The sequence below is a fragment of the Mixophyes fleayi genome, chromosome 9 (genome assembly GCF_038048845.1).
Source record: "Mixophyes fleayi isolate aMixFle1 chromosome 9, aMixFle1.hap1, whole genome shotgun sequence".
Taxonomy (NCBI): Eukaryota; Metazoa; Chordata; class Amphibia; order Anura; family Limnodynastidae; genus Mixophyes; species Mixophyes fleayi.
In genome coordinates this window covers 118,793,970-118,809,253 of record NC_134410.1, presented here as the reverse complement: position 1 = coordinate 118,809,253, position 15,284 = coordinate 118,793,970, and the positions used below count along the sequence as shown (strand labels likewise).

Genomic DNA, 15,284 nt, shown 5'->3' with positions numbered 1-15,284 from the left:
GTGTGGGAATACTATAAAATGTAATAGCAGAGCATGTAGGGAGGAAATAGGTCTATTTATTAACTGTGAATGCTATTAATTTAATGTTGGGACTGGTTGGGCGAAATAGGTCTATTTATTAAATGTCAATGCTATTAATTTTATGTTGGGTTGGTTACAGAGAGGGAGGTCTAATTATTAAATGTGGGTGCTACTGATGTAACGTCAGGGCTGGGTGGGGAAGGCCTAGAGTGGTCACTCGTTGCTATGTACCGATCCTTTTTTCCAAACAGGGACCCAACATTCCATGGTCCAGACAAAGCAGCAACCGAGCTTAAGACACGAGGAACAGCAGGTAGTGAAAACGGCAAGAACAGGTGAGAGGGAGCAGGACAGTCTGACAGCTGTCCTGATTCTGGTGGTGCATTCCCGACCTTGACTGCAAGGATATTTGGGAGGTATGTCCTGCTTCAAATTACACTGCTCATGTGGGGGGAGATGTTAGGTGCATGCAACATTGCCCGTGTATTTTAAGTGGATGGGAAGAGGTTGGCATGTGGAAGGATTTTGAGATGAGTGCTGTGGGTGTGGCAATGTAATTTTCGGAGGGGGAGAGGGGTCCCTGCCTGTATAATTTGTACTGGGCCTCAATATTAGTGAGGGCAGCCCTGATGGCTGTTGTCTGTGTGTTGAACACATTGCTTGAAAAGCTCTTCTGCGCTGAGGTTTTTTTTACGCTTTATAAATGACCTGTATAGTTATATATTAATTGTTTGGCTGGAATGTCCTTATTCTTTCTTATGTTGATTGGACTTATTTTGCCTGGTAGCCAGGAGAAGTAACCCTGTTTCCCGATTGCTAATAGCTGTATGTATATAGCAACACTGACACTCACAGGATGATCTGGGTATTACAGTTAATCTGATGTTCGCATCGATTTTGAATGAAGTTTCTTTTTAGAATGGCCCTAAAACATATATTGCCATCTATTAACAAATGATTCCTCTATGGATTAGTTGTAGAGTTCTAGATAAAGACAGTCCTTCATTTCTAAAATATATCAGGATAACCCAGCACGTCAGTGTGTAGCACTTGATTGCACCTATTTAGCTGAACATGATGCAGTGAGACGTCTACAGCTGCGTTAGCTGCTATATTGCAGCAGATATTGGTCAATTGACATAATATAGCTCAGAGCCGTGACTAGGGCAGTTCCAGAGGGGTGACCGCCTCAGGGCACAACGCTGAGGCGAAGGGCACAGTTTATGAATATTTTAGGTTCATTTGGTTAAAATTAAGGGCAAAGGGGGGCGGCAGTTTTCATTCTCGCCCAAAGTGCATCAATTTTAAGTTACGGCTCTGATATAGCTGTGTGTGCTGTCCCAAAAATGCATCAAGGCCAGATAACGGTCCTCTCAAAATCAGTAGGATTATTATTAGACATGGAGTAAAATGGCATCTGACAATCACCGTTAACGGGCCTCAGAGAGCATTAACCATGCCGCAATGATGCCGGAAGGGATCTGGTCCCTTGACCCTGTGATGCAGGATATTGCATAATAAATAAGCATGTGATCTGAGCCCAGGTAGGGGTAAGGCATCACCTGGACAACTGCACTCTACTAGCTGGGTTGTATTATGCATTAGGCAGTGCAGGTGGCTGCCTAGGGCTTGGTGGGTTCTAGGGTACATGCCTGCCACCTGCTTTTTAATTCTTTTTTTTATCATTGAAAACTAAAATAAATCAACGCGGGCCTAGATTCCAGCAGGAGTAGGGGGCGGAACTTCAAAGATTCTGATCACCTGAAGTGGTAATTCAAGGACAAAGGAGGCCGGCTACAGGCCCGACGGGCAATACCAACAGCAGCAGGGACGGTCCTTCCTGCTGCTCTGTTGCTCTAGTGACTAGGCCCCAATCACTTATGACTAAGCACTAGGAGTCCATAGGCAAATCGTGGGGGGGGGTCTGGAAACCCCCCTCCAAGCCTGGGGATCTGTATAATTGAGGTGGCTGGACCCTATCCTTGCTTCACACGGCTCTGCTTGAAAAGAGAGAACTGCGTGCACCTAACAGTAGTGCACGCAGCATTGCCCATGTATATTATGGGGATAGGGAAAGTTGGAGAGCAGCCAAGCACTGTCTAAAATTATAGCCACACCCCCATGCATACTGGTCACGCCCACTGGTGGCGTGGTGTAGAAACCCCCCTTACAAATCCTGCGTTTGCCCCTGGAGTCAGAGCAGTGTGTACTGAGCCCTGATTGGAAGAGCTTAACACATGCACCTCTGACCCCCGGAGGTGCTCAGCCTCATATGTCCTATCCAGACATATAAGTAGAAACACAGGTCAAAGCAACACACCAGGAGAAATAGGAGAAAACTCCTCTGACCTCCAGTTGAGACCCGTTCTCCATAGACCGGACCCCCAGGAACACAGACGAGTGCAGAAAGATCACCACATTAGCTGCATCCAGCACCTTGAGAGTAATTTGCTGCTTTCTTTCATAATGTGCAGTTATCACCAGTTGACACCATTATTCTTTCTTATTTAACTCTTCATGTTCCCATATGACGACAAGTTTAACCTGCTTGTACTCTGCTAAAGGATGGAGACAACATTCCCACACTAAGTACTGCCTGCAATAGGCACTGGAACATTACTTCCCTTCACCCACTTGTCACAAATATTTCTAGTGTTTTGAGTGAAGTTTAAAAGCCACCAACATTATTTAATCACATACCACAAATATTGAGTCTTTATATGTACAGAGTGCTTCATTTGATATTAATTCTGACTGATATCTTAATTTGTACAGATTTTCGCTGCCATCACCATTTTGATGTAATAGATGTGATGGCATTACAGATATTGCCTATAATGATCAACAAATTTTGTTGGCAAATTTTCTACTACGCCACCTAAAATCTATATGACCCTTCACAGGTCCACAAGACATGGTCTAAATCTCACGCACCAAAGTAATTACACCGCCTTTCATAAATGTTAACTAAAACCGATTCCACTACATATAGTGGCTTATAATTTTATACCATATAAAGTTCTAATATACTGGAGACATATCCATCGTCATTACCACTAGGATAAATGGATGTGGACCTGCCAGCAATTGACACAACTGGACAAAGAGGTGCGAGGTACAACACGCACCCGGTTTTCTCAGGGACCCCTTCAAAGAGGTTTGGTCTTAGCTGAGTGGGACGTGCAGTTTGGGTCCACAATGCCAGTCGCTTGTGAATTAGCTGGAGTCATGAGTAGAGAGTAGTGGACAAGCCGGGACGGAACCAGAACAGGAAATGAAGTTCCAAAAAGAAATCAGAAGAGTAGTTTGGGTTGCCAAGGTCAAACCGGAAGATCCCAAAAGAACCAATATGTAAGGCAAAAGAATAGTCAAAATAAGGCCAAAGTCAGAACCAGGATACCAAAGCTGAATCAGAACCAAGGAGTAGTGAACACAGGAACCAACAACAGCTCACAGGGGAGATGATCTAATGCTTTGGCACTGGATCAGTGCCAGAGCCTGCCTTATGTAGGCAGTCCAATCAAGGTATCAGCAGTCAGTGATGTCAAACTGAGCGCCAAGACAAGAACTAGGATGCGACCCATTGCCTAGCAATGGAACGCACATACACAGTGAATGTGACAATGAATTTGGAAGTAATGTACCGTTACTAGGCAACAGGACATGCATTGCTGGTCAGAGAAGTCGTCCATCCCCATGGCATAGGAGGAGAGCGGGGATGGCGCCTGGTAGTTAATCTGATTGTCAGAAGCGAATTGCTCGGGAACAATTCTAGGTCTTGATTCAACCTCTGTGCCTACCTTAGGGTGATTGATTAATTACCAGTTCCTTGAAAAATGGCCTCCAAAACCAGGAGATAAACTGAACAGCTGGATCCAAAAGGATTTCCTGAGGACAACCATGGAGACGAAAAAAACCTCTTTAATAAAGAGCGTGGCCAGGGTTGGAGTGGAGGGTAGTCCTTTGAGTGATACGAAGTGAGCCATTTTACCCAGACTGTGTTAAAGCCTTTTCTCTCAAGCAGATCAGTAATGAAGTCCATGGAGATGATGGACCATAGTTTGTCGGGAATAGGCAACAGCCGAAGGGGACCCAATGGAGTTTGCTTGGGAATTTTATCCCAAGCACAGATGGTACACTATTGGATATATTGCTGGACTCATGAAGAAGAGTGAGCCACCAGTAGTACCTAGAAACCAGAGCGAAGAACTTTTTAACTCCTGCATGTCCTGATAATTTCGGGACATGAGACAAGTAAGCACTTTTAATTTGGGATTTAGGAAGGAGCGACCAACTGGTGGAGTTTTGGGAGAGGTACCAGTTAGCGCTAGGCTGCTGCCTGGATCCAGAACTGGTTTGGAGTGGTCTGAAGATCTGAAGTGTCAATGTAATGAGAGAGAGCATCACCTCTCTGATTCTTATTTTGATTCTTTGCTCTATAGGTAAGGATAAAATGAAAATGTGCAAAGAATACAGACCATCTTGTCTGCCTTAGGTTGAGACAATAAGCTGTTTGGAGGTAGATTAAGTTCTTATAGTCGGTAAATACAGTGACAGGATGAGCTCCCCACTCTAGGAGGTGTCGTCATTCCTCAAGTGCTGCCTTAATCACTATCAGTTCCTTATCCTCTATCTTGTAGTTCTTCTCTGCTGCCGAGAACTTCTTGGAGAAAACCCCACAGGGATGAAATATCCATGATGTATCCTTTTAAGATAGAACCACACCAACCCCTACAGCGAAGGCATCACCATCTATAAGGAATGCCCCGGTTTTGTGAGGGGCTCTGTTACAGGGAATCACAGAGACTGTCGATAGTAGTTATCGAATCTCAAAAACTGCTGAATAGCCTTAAGACCTGACGGTTGTGGCCTATTAAGGATTGGAGCCTCTTTCTCTGGAACCACCTGCAGACCCTGTCCTGATACTATATAACCAAAGATAATTTTTTCTTGTTCAAAGAGACATTTCACCAGCTTGCTGTCACTCACCGGACTGTGAGTGCCATTTCCCGTGTGTTCAGGAACCGTGGCTGTCCGCCATCCTGAGGGTCTGCGCATGTGCAGCCCTTATCAAACCTTCAGTACCTGTTGCTTTAAATTGATTGGATGATCAGGCAACCCTCCCTATTTAAACCACCTGTGATCATTACCTGGTTGCCTGATCTTGGAGTCTCATTCCCCATGAGCCTCTGAAGGTGTTCCTGTGTTTCCTCGTGTATTCAGATCCTGCTGATTCCTGTTTACTGCTATTGTGGTTTCCAGACCACTTCAACTCTCCTGTGTTCATCGTGCCTGCACTCAGCTGATTCCTATCTGCTACTACTACCGGACTCCAGTTCGTTTCAACTCTCCTGTGTTCATCGTGTCTGCACTCAGCTGATTCCTATCTGCTACTACTACCGGACTCCAGTTCGTCTCAACTCTCTTGTGTTCAGCGTGTCTGCTCTCCGCTGCCTCCGTTACTACTACAGAGTTCCAGATCGTCTCAACTCTCCTGTGTTTATCGTGTCAGCTCTCCGCTGCCTCCACCACTACTACTGGATACCAGACAGCCTCAACTCTCCCGTGTTCATCATGTTTCCAGTTTCACTTACTACTGCTTCCTGAGTATTGCTTCGTTGATTCTGGATTACCTGCCGTGCGCTGCACCAACCTGATTACCGCTTCCTCCCTCCAGTGGTCTCACCGCCTGCCGGCCTTCAGCCGTTCAGGTATCCCTGCACGTCTCTCTGACAGCCTGCTCTCCTGAACCGCGGTATGCATACTTTCCATTGACTTTGCTTTTGTATTGCATATCCATCTGGACTGAGTTGTGTTCTTCTCCGGAGCCTCCTATCCACTGAAGCTATTGTTACCATTGACTTTGTTTCCTATTGCCTGGATAGCTATTGTGACTTTGTATACTTCAAGCAGCGCTTGTCAGTTATTGTTGTATTGTGGATATCATCGTGGGATCAAGTTCTGTGTGCCCCGTGTATACTCTGCATTACATTCATCTCCTCGTGCCCCTCCTCACATATATATAGCAGTGGTACAACTTGCTGACGCAGACCACTGACTCCTGTTCCCTGTGACACCAGTTTCAAGTATCCTCTCACATAAGCAGTGGTACAACTTGCTATACGCAGACCACTGACTTCCCTGTTACCTACCTTCACCTGGATTCCATTCCTTCACTATAGACAGCGGTACAACTTGCTATACGCAGACCGCTGACTCTCACTACCTCCTCGCTATTCCTGGACATTCCTCCTCACTATAGCAGTGGTACAACTTGCTATACGCAGACCACTGACTTTCCTCACGTTTACTTGTCCATCTGGTTCCTCGTGTACATTCATCTACTCATTACCAGTTGCTGCTAGTCATAGACTTTCCTTGAGCATTCTCTCACCATCTGCTGATTCTCCTGTTCCGTTGTCACCCTGCTACCAGAGAACCATAGTACCAGCTATATTACTCTGGTAAGTCCATCATCTGGTGATATCCTGGGCAAAGACTCCTAGTGCCCGTGACACTTGCAATAGAGACAATGGTACCGGAGAAAACTGAGAACCTCCCTCACCTGGTTACGGCGGGGGTTTAAATCTTTGGATTAGATCAAGATAAACAATTACACAATGGTACAAAAGGTCCTGAGAAGTCTCATTCACAAGTCCTTGGATTTGAAGACTGCTAGAGCATTACTGAGATCAAACGTCATCACCTGGTATTCGTAGTGACCATGACGCAAGTTGAAGGCAGTTTTCCATTTATCACCCTGACTGATTCAAACGAGATTTTAAACACCTCATAAACCTAGTTTAGTAAAAATTTTGGCTCCGCAGATGCGGTTAAGGAGTTCGGTGATGAGGCAACTGGCAGAGGTTCTTTATAGTTATGTCGCTGAGCTGACAGTGCCGAAGAAGAAGCCGGCTCCTGACGGACAAGAAGACTTGTGGATGAAACTGCATTTTAGATTCTCTGAAATGTATTCAGACACGGCCTGTGTTTTGAACAGTGAGAGTGAGTAGACATAACCACGGGGAATGGTCTTCCTGGGAAAGTAATGTGGTAATTCTTAAGTTGCAGCCTTACAGAAGACATCCTGAAATAAAGCATAGATAGGTGGCAGAAAAGAACCAGAGGACTGGGCTTGACAAACAGATCTGAAAGGTCCCGGGAAATAACTGACTGGAGGCAGGTCTAAGAAGTCATGGCAAGTCAAGAATGATGGAGTTAATTGCCTGTGATAGGATTAGTAGGCTGATCCATTCAGAGTGGAGTGACCCTACTACCTGGATGCATACTGGGAGGGTACATTTGGAGACAGACCCATTGATGACTCAATTACCATCCTTGGCAGTCAATATAATGGTATCCGAGGATGCTCCAAGGGTATAGTGAGACAATTGAAGGTCCGCAGCCAGAGAGGCGGAAATAAAATTACCAGCAGAAGCCGGAGTCTACAAAGGCAGAGAGCGAAATGGGACCTCTTGGTGAGTGGACCATAACAGGCATAAGAAAGTTGGAACAATTTTTGACAAAGGGAGATTAAGTCGTAACTCCTAACTCATCCTCCCTAGTGCTAGTTAGGATTTGACATTTCCCGGTCTCTTTGGGCAATTCAACAAAAGGTGGCTGGATTCAGCACAATAAAGGAATAAATTGTTCGTAAATCTCCACTCTCGTTCCTCCTGTGAAACACGAGAGTGACCCACTTCCATGGGCTCCTCACGGGTTATGGGAGGATTCTGGAATCTTGGTGCCAGTCGGGCAAATGAGCAACGGGAATGTTCCTTTTCCTGGGTCCGTTCCCTGAAGCAGATGTTAGTCCTGATGCAGAGGGAGATTAACCCATCGAGGTCTGAAGGAAATTCCCTGGAAGCCAGTTCAACCTTAATGCGGTCTGTCAAGACTTGCCAAAATGACGCCACTAAGGCCTCGTTATTCCACCAGATTTCAGAGGTGTGTGCGGAATTGCACCGAGTATTGACCCACTGACATGGAACCCTGTCGGCGCTTAAGCAACAGGGGATGACTGATGAAACTCTGCCAGGCTTGTCAAAGATCTTCTTGAAGGCCTCAATAAATACCACGGAATTCTGCAGAATAGCATCATTGCGTTCCCGTAGAGGCAATGCCCAAGCGAGAGCCTAGCCAGACAGCAAGGAGATCATGTACGCAACCTTGGCCCTTTCTGATTAAAAGTTTTCTGGGGAAAGCGCTAACCTTATTGGACATTGCTTGAGAAATCCCCATTTTTTGGGGTCTCCATCAAATATGTCCACAGTAGGATGAGCAAATTGGATGGCAAAGGAATCACAACAGCTGGTGCAGACGAAGGAGAGGCTTGTACTGGAGGTCTAAGAAAGGTCTGAATGGTATCTAGACGAGTTGCCAGCCTTTGCAGAAGGAGAAGAAGTAGTCAAGATCAGTCCGAAGTCAGAACCAGGATACCAAAGCAGAATCAGAACCAAGAATCAACACCAGATCACAGGAGAGGTGATCTAATACTCTGGCACTGGATCAGTGCCAGATGCGGTCTTATATAGGCAGTCCAATCAAAGTATCAGTGTTCAGTGACATCAATCTGACCGCCGATACAAGAACTAAGGATGCGTCCCATTGTCTAGCACCAGAACACACATGCAGAGTGAATGTGGCAGGAGATTGCAAGATTGCTAGGCAATGGGATGCGCACTGCTGATCAGAAAAAGTGTCCATCCCCACAGCATTGATTGAGAGCGGGGACAGCGACTAACACTGGCTTAAGTCTAAATGTAATAATAGGCCATACTTTGATATGATGTTGTCACGTGATTTTAACCTTTAAAATTCCAATGGCTGCACATATTGGCTGTGTAGATCACACAGTTTTAAGTGAAAACATGCAACAGATTATGTGTAGACCTGTAGAATATGCCAAATGTCTCCTACTTGATATCTCAGGGTGTTGGTACAGTTGGCATGCTTACATAGTGATTCAACATCAAGTTGGAATAAAAAAATCAACCTGTAGCCTATCAGACCATTAGAACATTCACAGAGCTAGAATAATCCTGTAGCCAATGAGCTCATTAGAACATTTACAGAGCTAGAATAATGCTGTAGCCAATCAGACATTCACAGAGCTAGAATCAAATTTTAGCCAATCAGACCATTAGAATATTCACAAGGCAAGAATCAACCTGTAGCCAATCAAACCAGAGCATTTGAACAGTCAGCATGTTGGAACCAGAATGTTGTCAATTAGACCATTCTCAGTGCTTCAGTGCAAGAACACATCTACAGGTAATCACAGCTGCACAATATTCACATGTAAAAAAAAATGAACAGAGTCAACAGCAAAAGAAACCTCAACAAAATATATGTGTGAAACACAACATTAATGAAACAAACGGTATATATCAAACTTCTTTTCCATGGGATATTTCCTTTAAAACAAACTGAGACCATTTTAGTTATTCCTGCTGTAGCTGAACTAACCAGTAACTGATAATGTGCTACAATTTCTTTCTTGCTTAGATTACCTGGCTCTCTATGGCATTGCATCACTGTGTATGGAATCTGTTGCCTACCCTCCAGTCATTTATCCCATTCTCCTGAGTCAGCGTCTGAAGAGACTGTAGAATGACGTAATACTATACTGCACTACCAGACTCTGGCAACAAGGGGGCACTACTACACTACAAATGTCGTTTTTAAATCCTCTGAGCTGATTGGGTCATCATACGTTAACAATAGTACAGAAGCAGACTATATAGTCATATGAACACGTGTTGATCAGTTTAATTATACCTGAAAAACTAAAAATCCTGCTTATCATTTGGTTAGTGAAAAGTTATTTTTAAAAGCCTGTTCACAAGAATGCAAGCCTGAAAAAGCTATGTTAAAACTTAATAATCTTTAACATTTACTTAGAGAGCGCCAGCATATTCTGTAGTGCTTTACAATTGGGATTAAACACAGTAATTAAACAATACTGGGTAATAGAGAGAGACATAGAGGTAAGAGCATACTTGCCAACTCTCCCTGAATGTCAGGGAGACTCCCTGATATAGGGGTGATCTCCCTCACTCCCTGAAGAGTCTGGCATTCTCCCTGATGCTGAGCCAGTACAAGACGTGGTTGGCTTCGCCATCTGTGGCATGATGACACAGTTCAGAATTTGTGTCCTATGTCCATGTATTGATGTCTATGGAGGTGGCCATTTTCATGGAGACCAAGATTTAATCAAAGACTGACAGGTAAGACAATATTACTTCAGTAATGGAGACAGAAATGTAAAAGACACTTCAGTCTCTAGAGATTCATTAGCTGCATAGTTGCCTACTCTCCCGGGAGACTCCCGCATTTCTGGCAGATCTCCAGGGAAAGCAGGGCAACCTCCCGGTTCTCGCCCCCGCAATAGATAAGTGGCGGGGGGGGGGCTTAATGACGCAAATATTGCGTCAGCTTAGCCCCGCCTCCTGCCGTAATTGCCCAAAATTGTGACAATCGTTTAGGGGGCGGGGCCAAAATGATGCGATTCATCAAGCCCCGCCCCCGCACGTCCACCTTTCCCGGGATCTCCCTGAACCCAACGAGGAAAAGTTGTCAAGTATGGGTAAGAGGGCTTATGTCAAATTATCACATTTTTTTAACGAGTATTTAAGAGGTCTCTCGACATGCGGGTAGATTTGTTACCCATCTGAAATTGTAAGTCAAAGTATCGCCCATCAACCAATTTTCTATCTTTATTAAGCAATAGAATTGTTGTTCCTATACCTAACCGCCCAGATAACTAGTTGTAATTTTCATTAGTATAAGATACCTTTAGTAGCAGTGACAATTGATCAAGTTGCACATTCTAAAGGTGGCCACACATAAGCAATATGGCAGCCAGAATCACAGCATATGTGGGCTGAAAACGACTGCAGAGATAAGGCCATGGTTGGGAATTGAACTCATGACCCCAGTGCTGTGAGGCAGAAGTGCTAACCACTAAACCACTGTGCTGTCCCTTATCTATGGAACATAGTTGATCTATACAGCATTAGAACAACATGTTCTATGCTGTACAGAGCAGAGAACAGCGCCTGTTTCAGACTTCACTAAGAGAAGTTTCCCATATTAATATATATGATTGTGTATGTGAGGACCGGGCTGGATTTCTCAGGACCAGTGTCATGATAGGAGGAGGGTTTTGGACATAAGCAGTGAGCCACAGGTTGAACATTTGACATTTGAAGTAGCAGGATCCTCTAACAGCACACTGTAGTGTTGTGAGACTAAAGTCAAACTGGTGCAGGAAGATTGTGGAGTCAAATACACTTCTGCATTGAACAAAGTCCATAATCCAATTTACTATAAGCTGTATTAAAAAAAAAAGCTGGTCCACCACCCAACACACTTCTATGTGTATATCTACCCTCTACTCTTATAAACTGCTTTGAAAACTAAAAGCATGCTTAGATTTGCGGGGAGGTGGAAAATCTGGTCTGATGGACTGTGTAAAAATGGAAATGTCACATCAAAGTCCGACTTCCTCCTGCTTATAGCCACCCATTTCATTAGATAAAGTTTCAGTTTTTCTCCTAAAATATGTCTCGGTTTATCCTCATTTATGCATACTTGCCAACTCTCCCGGATTGTCCGGGAGACTCCCGCATTTTGCAAGAGTCTCCCGGACGAGTGTGGCAATCTCCCTGATAGGAAGGGGGAAAAATTTAGTTTAAACGCCGCGATTCACCCGGAATCGCGGCGTTTAGCCCCGCCCCCACTGTAAAATGACGCGATTTGCGTCATTCCGTCACGGGGGCGGGGCCAAAATGACGCGATTTCGCAGCCCCGCCCCCTGCACGCCCACGTCCCAGCCGGCATCTCCCGGAAAAGGAGAAAAAAATGTTGGCAAGTATGCATTTATGTCTTAAATGAATCATGACAGTGAAGAAACGTCAGGACTGTCTTTATTGCACCTAGCACTTTTGTGTATTTGAAGCTTACAAGTTAAAGTGCAACTAGGATGGAGCAAAGTGTGTCGTATAAGTGAAGGTGTTGCCCATGGTAACCAATCCGATTCTAGCGTTCTAGAATGGAACTGATAAATGATAGCTAGAATCAGATTGGTTGCTATTGGCAACACCTCCACTTTTTCTTTTTAGAAGGTTTAGTAAAGCTAGGTTTCGTCCAATAATCGGCTCAACCAGCCGACATACGACCGCTCGTTCAAAAGTCGGGTCAGTGTGTGTAGTGACACGATGGTCGAAAGTCTGCCCAAATGGACGATTGTCGCTTCATTTGGTTGGTCGTACCGTTTAATATTTTCGTTCCAATCTGGTTTCCGTTGTGTAGTGTGTATAAACTTCCCACCAATGTGTACGAAATTGCAATCATTGCTCACGACAACATGGCTGTAAAAAGTCGCTAAAGGGACGTCCGCTCTTCCCTTTATCTTCTCAATCAAGGCTAGTGTGTATGCAGTCCATGGGCTGAGCGATCGGAACATCGATCGCATGTTAAATCGATCGGCATAAAAAGTTGGTGAAAAATTCTGTAGTGTGAACCCAGCTTTAATCTGCCCCTGATTTCCTCCAGATCTGAGTTAGTGCAAAACTCAAGAGTTTTTGTGGAGTAAAAAATAGCTGAGATGGCTTCATAAAAGCAAAATGGATCTATCCACCGCTTTGTCTCATTTCAAAAATCTCACTCAACAAAATTAAATATTGCTTTTGCACTGCTCCGAAAAAACCTAGGTGCGCCAGTGCGCCTACGTGGCAGGGAACTCTTCCTCCAACTTCTTCCATTGGAAAAATGCAAATGTGTACTCCTTCACAAACGTACCATCATGCTCCATAAACACATGCAATATGGTGGCAAACTAGGCGCACCAGCGCCAATCCAGGAACCAAGAGGTCTGTATTACCTCAGAAACTGCCTTCTGGTTACACGTTTAGTAGCATCCACACTGCATATTATTGGTATTTTATGATCATTTAAATCAAAATGTCGGCAAAAGTGTGTACATAAATGTATGCACACAAGACAATGTGTATCTTTTTGCAAATGACAATCATCAGTGTCCTACTTTACCCAGTAAACATGTTAGCAGGTATATGATATTATGGTATGAAAGTGTTAATCTAGCAATTATAATTGGCAACAATACTGAAGTATACAGTCACCCTTGTGGAATTATTAGCCACATGGGATATTGGAATAAAATGAATACAGTACAGTAGGTAACATAAACTTATATAGTGTACTGGAATTGGATCTTAAACTCTGAATTTAAAATGAATATTCTCAATCAGTGCCCACTGGACAGAGCCGTAACTAGGGCTGTGTGACAGGGGCGACCGCCCAGGGCGTAACGCTGAAGGGGGGCGCAATTTAGGAGTATTTTAGGTTCATTTGGTTAAAATTGAGGGCTAGGGGGGCGGCATTTGTCTTTCTTGCCCCAGGCGCTAGAATTCTATGTTACGGCTCTGCCACAGGTAATACTAGACAAAAATTATGATTACAGTCTCCACCCTTCACCCTCCAATGGATATATGTATATAAATAATGGGTGAAACACAAGTCTAAGTACCAGGATTACTTCATACAACTGAGTTATTATTGGAAATGATGTTTTTATCTCAAGTTTACCTCATCCATGTAGTCATAAGGGTGGTGTTAGGTATATAATGGAAGACATGACTGTACTTCTGAGCAGACTATATACCTGGCAGTAAGTGAGGCAGAGTGTTCTATGTGGGGGATGTACAGATAGTAACTGAAATAGATGATAAATGGATATATAAATGGCGCCGGCTGGCTGGCTCGGTCCCGTGCAGTACCGGCCGCTCCCGCTGGGGGCGCACTGTGTGACATTACTGGAGGCGGCGCCGAGCTGAGCTGTGACCGCAGCACCGGGGAGATCATCAGACGGGGAGTGAGACGATCACGGCACCGGCTGGACAGAGACACACAGACACCGCTCACACCGAGCCGCCATCAGGGGACCGTGCCGTCGGGACATGCTGCTGCTGGCGGCATAGGCCGGGGATCCGGAGCCACAGGGACCTCCCCGGAGCCCGGACACACGTTACCGGAGAGACGGAGCTGGGCCCCGGGGAGAGGCCCCAGGAGCGGACATGTCCGGGAAGATAGAGAAAGCCGGTGAGTGAGAAGGGCTGTGCTGTTGATACAGGGAGGGCTGACAGGCCGCGGCTGAGGCCCCGGTACTGGGGGAGAATCTAGGACGGGGAGCTCCGGGCTATGTCCTCTGTGTCTGGCCGCTCCCTGCACCGCCTCGGGGAACACATTCTGGTGAGAGCAGCGGCTGCTCCAGGCCGAGCCCACAGTGACAGCGACAGGCTGAGAGCAGCGTAGGATCAGATGTGTGGGGAGCACAGGGGGTAGTGATTATATACAGTATGTAGGGAGCAGTGATTATACAGGGGGTAGGTGTGTAGGGAGCAGTGATTACAGAGGAGGGGGTGGTATATGTGTAGGTAGCAGTGATTATACAGGGGGTAGTATGTAGGGAGCAGTGATTATACAGGGGGTAATATGTAGGGAGCAGTGATTATACAGGGGGTAATATGTAGGGAGCACATGGGGTAATTGTGTAGGGAGCAGTGATTATATACAGGGGGTAGGGAGCAGTGATTATATACCGGGGGTAGGGAGCAGTGATTATACAGGGGGTAGGTGGGTAGGGAGCAGTGATTATACAGGGGGGTTGTGTGTGTAGGGAGCAGTGATTATACAGGGGTGGGGGTTTGTGTGTGTAGGGAGCAGTGATTTTACAGGGGGGGGGTTGTGTGTGTAGGGAGCAGTGATTATACAGGGGGGTTGTGTGTGTAGGGAGCAGTGATTATACAGGGGGGATATGTGTGTAGGGAGCAGTGATTATACAGGGGGGATATGTGTTTATGTAGCAGTGATTACAGAGGAGGGGGTGGTATATGTGTAGGTAGCAATGATTACACGGGGGATGTGTGTAGGGAGCAGTGATTACACAGGGGGGATATGTGTGTAGGGAGCAGTGATTACACAGGGGGGATATGTGTGTAGGGAGCAGTGATTACACAGGGGGGATATGTGTGTAGGGAGCAGTGATTGTACAGGGGCTATGTGTGTGAGGAGCAGTGATTACACAGGGGGGTACGTGTGTAGGGAGCAGTGATTATAGTGGGGGGTACGTGTGTAGGGAGCAGTGATTATAGAGGGGGTACGTGTGTAGGGAGCAGTGATTACACGGGGGGTACGTGTGTAGGGAGCAGTGATTATAAAGGGGGTACGTGTGTAGGGAG

The 15,284-nt window shown here is 45.4% G+C and overlaps 1 protein-coding gene and 1 long non-coding RNA gene across 8 annotated transcripts in view; one reads left to right on the top strand and one right to left on the bottom strand.

Moving 5' to 3' along the window:
- Nucleotides 1-13,837, bottom strand: part of LOC142101104 (uncharacterized) — a 53,203-nt gene extending 39,366 nt beyond the window's left edge. Inside the window, exon 1 of one of the 2 annotated variants that reach the window (XR_012678964.1) lies at nucleotides 13,633-13,837. This is a non-coding gene — a long non-coding RNA (uncharacterized LOC142101104). The remainder of the gene's footprint in view (nucleotides 1-13,632) is intronic. The other variant, XR_012678963.1, reaches the window with a different exon arrangement.
- Nucleotides 13,838-13,890: 53 nt separating this feature from the next.
- Nucleotides 13,891-15,284, top strand: part of RAPGEF1 (Rap guanine nucleotide exchange factor 1) — a 73,698-nt gene continuing 72,304 nt past the window's right edge. For 3 of the 6 annotated variants that reach the window (XM_075185273.1, XM_075185271.1, XM_075185270.1), the window contains exon 1: nucleotides 13,893-14,145. In XM_075185273.1, the coding sequence (XP_075041374.1) occupies nucleotides 14,121-14,145 (25 nt within the window). In that variant the 5' untranslated portion in view covers nucleotides 13,893-14,120. Of the gene's footprint in view, nucleotides 14,146-15,284 lie in introns of all 6 variants that reach the window. The other 3 variants (XM_075185268.1, XM_075185269.1, XM_075185274.1) reach the window with 3 other exon arrangements.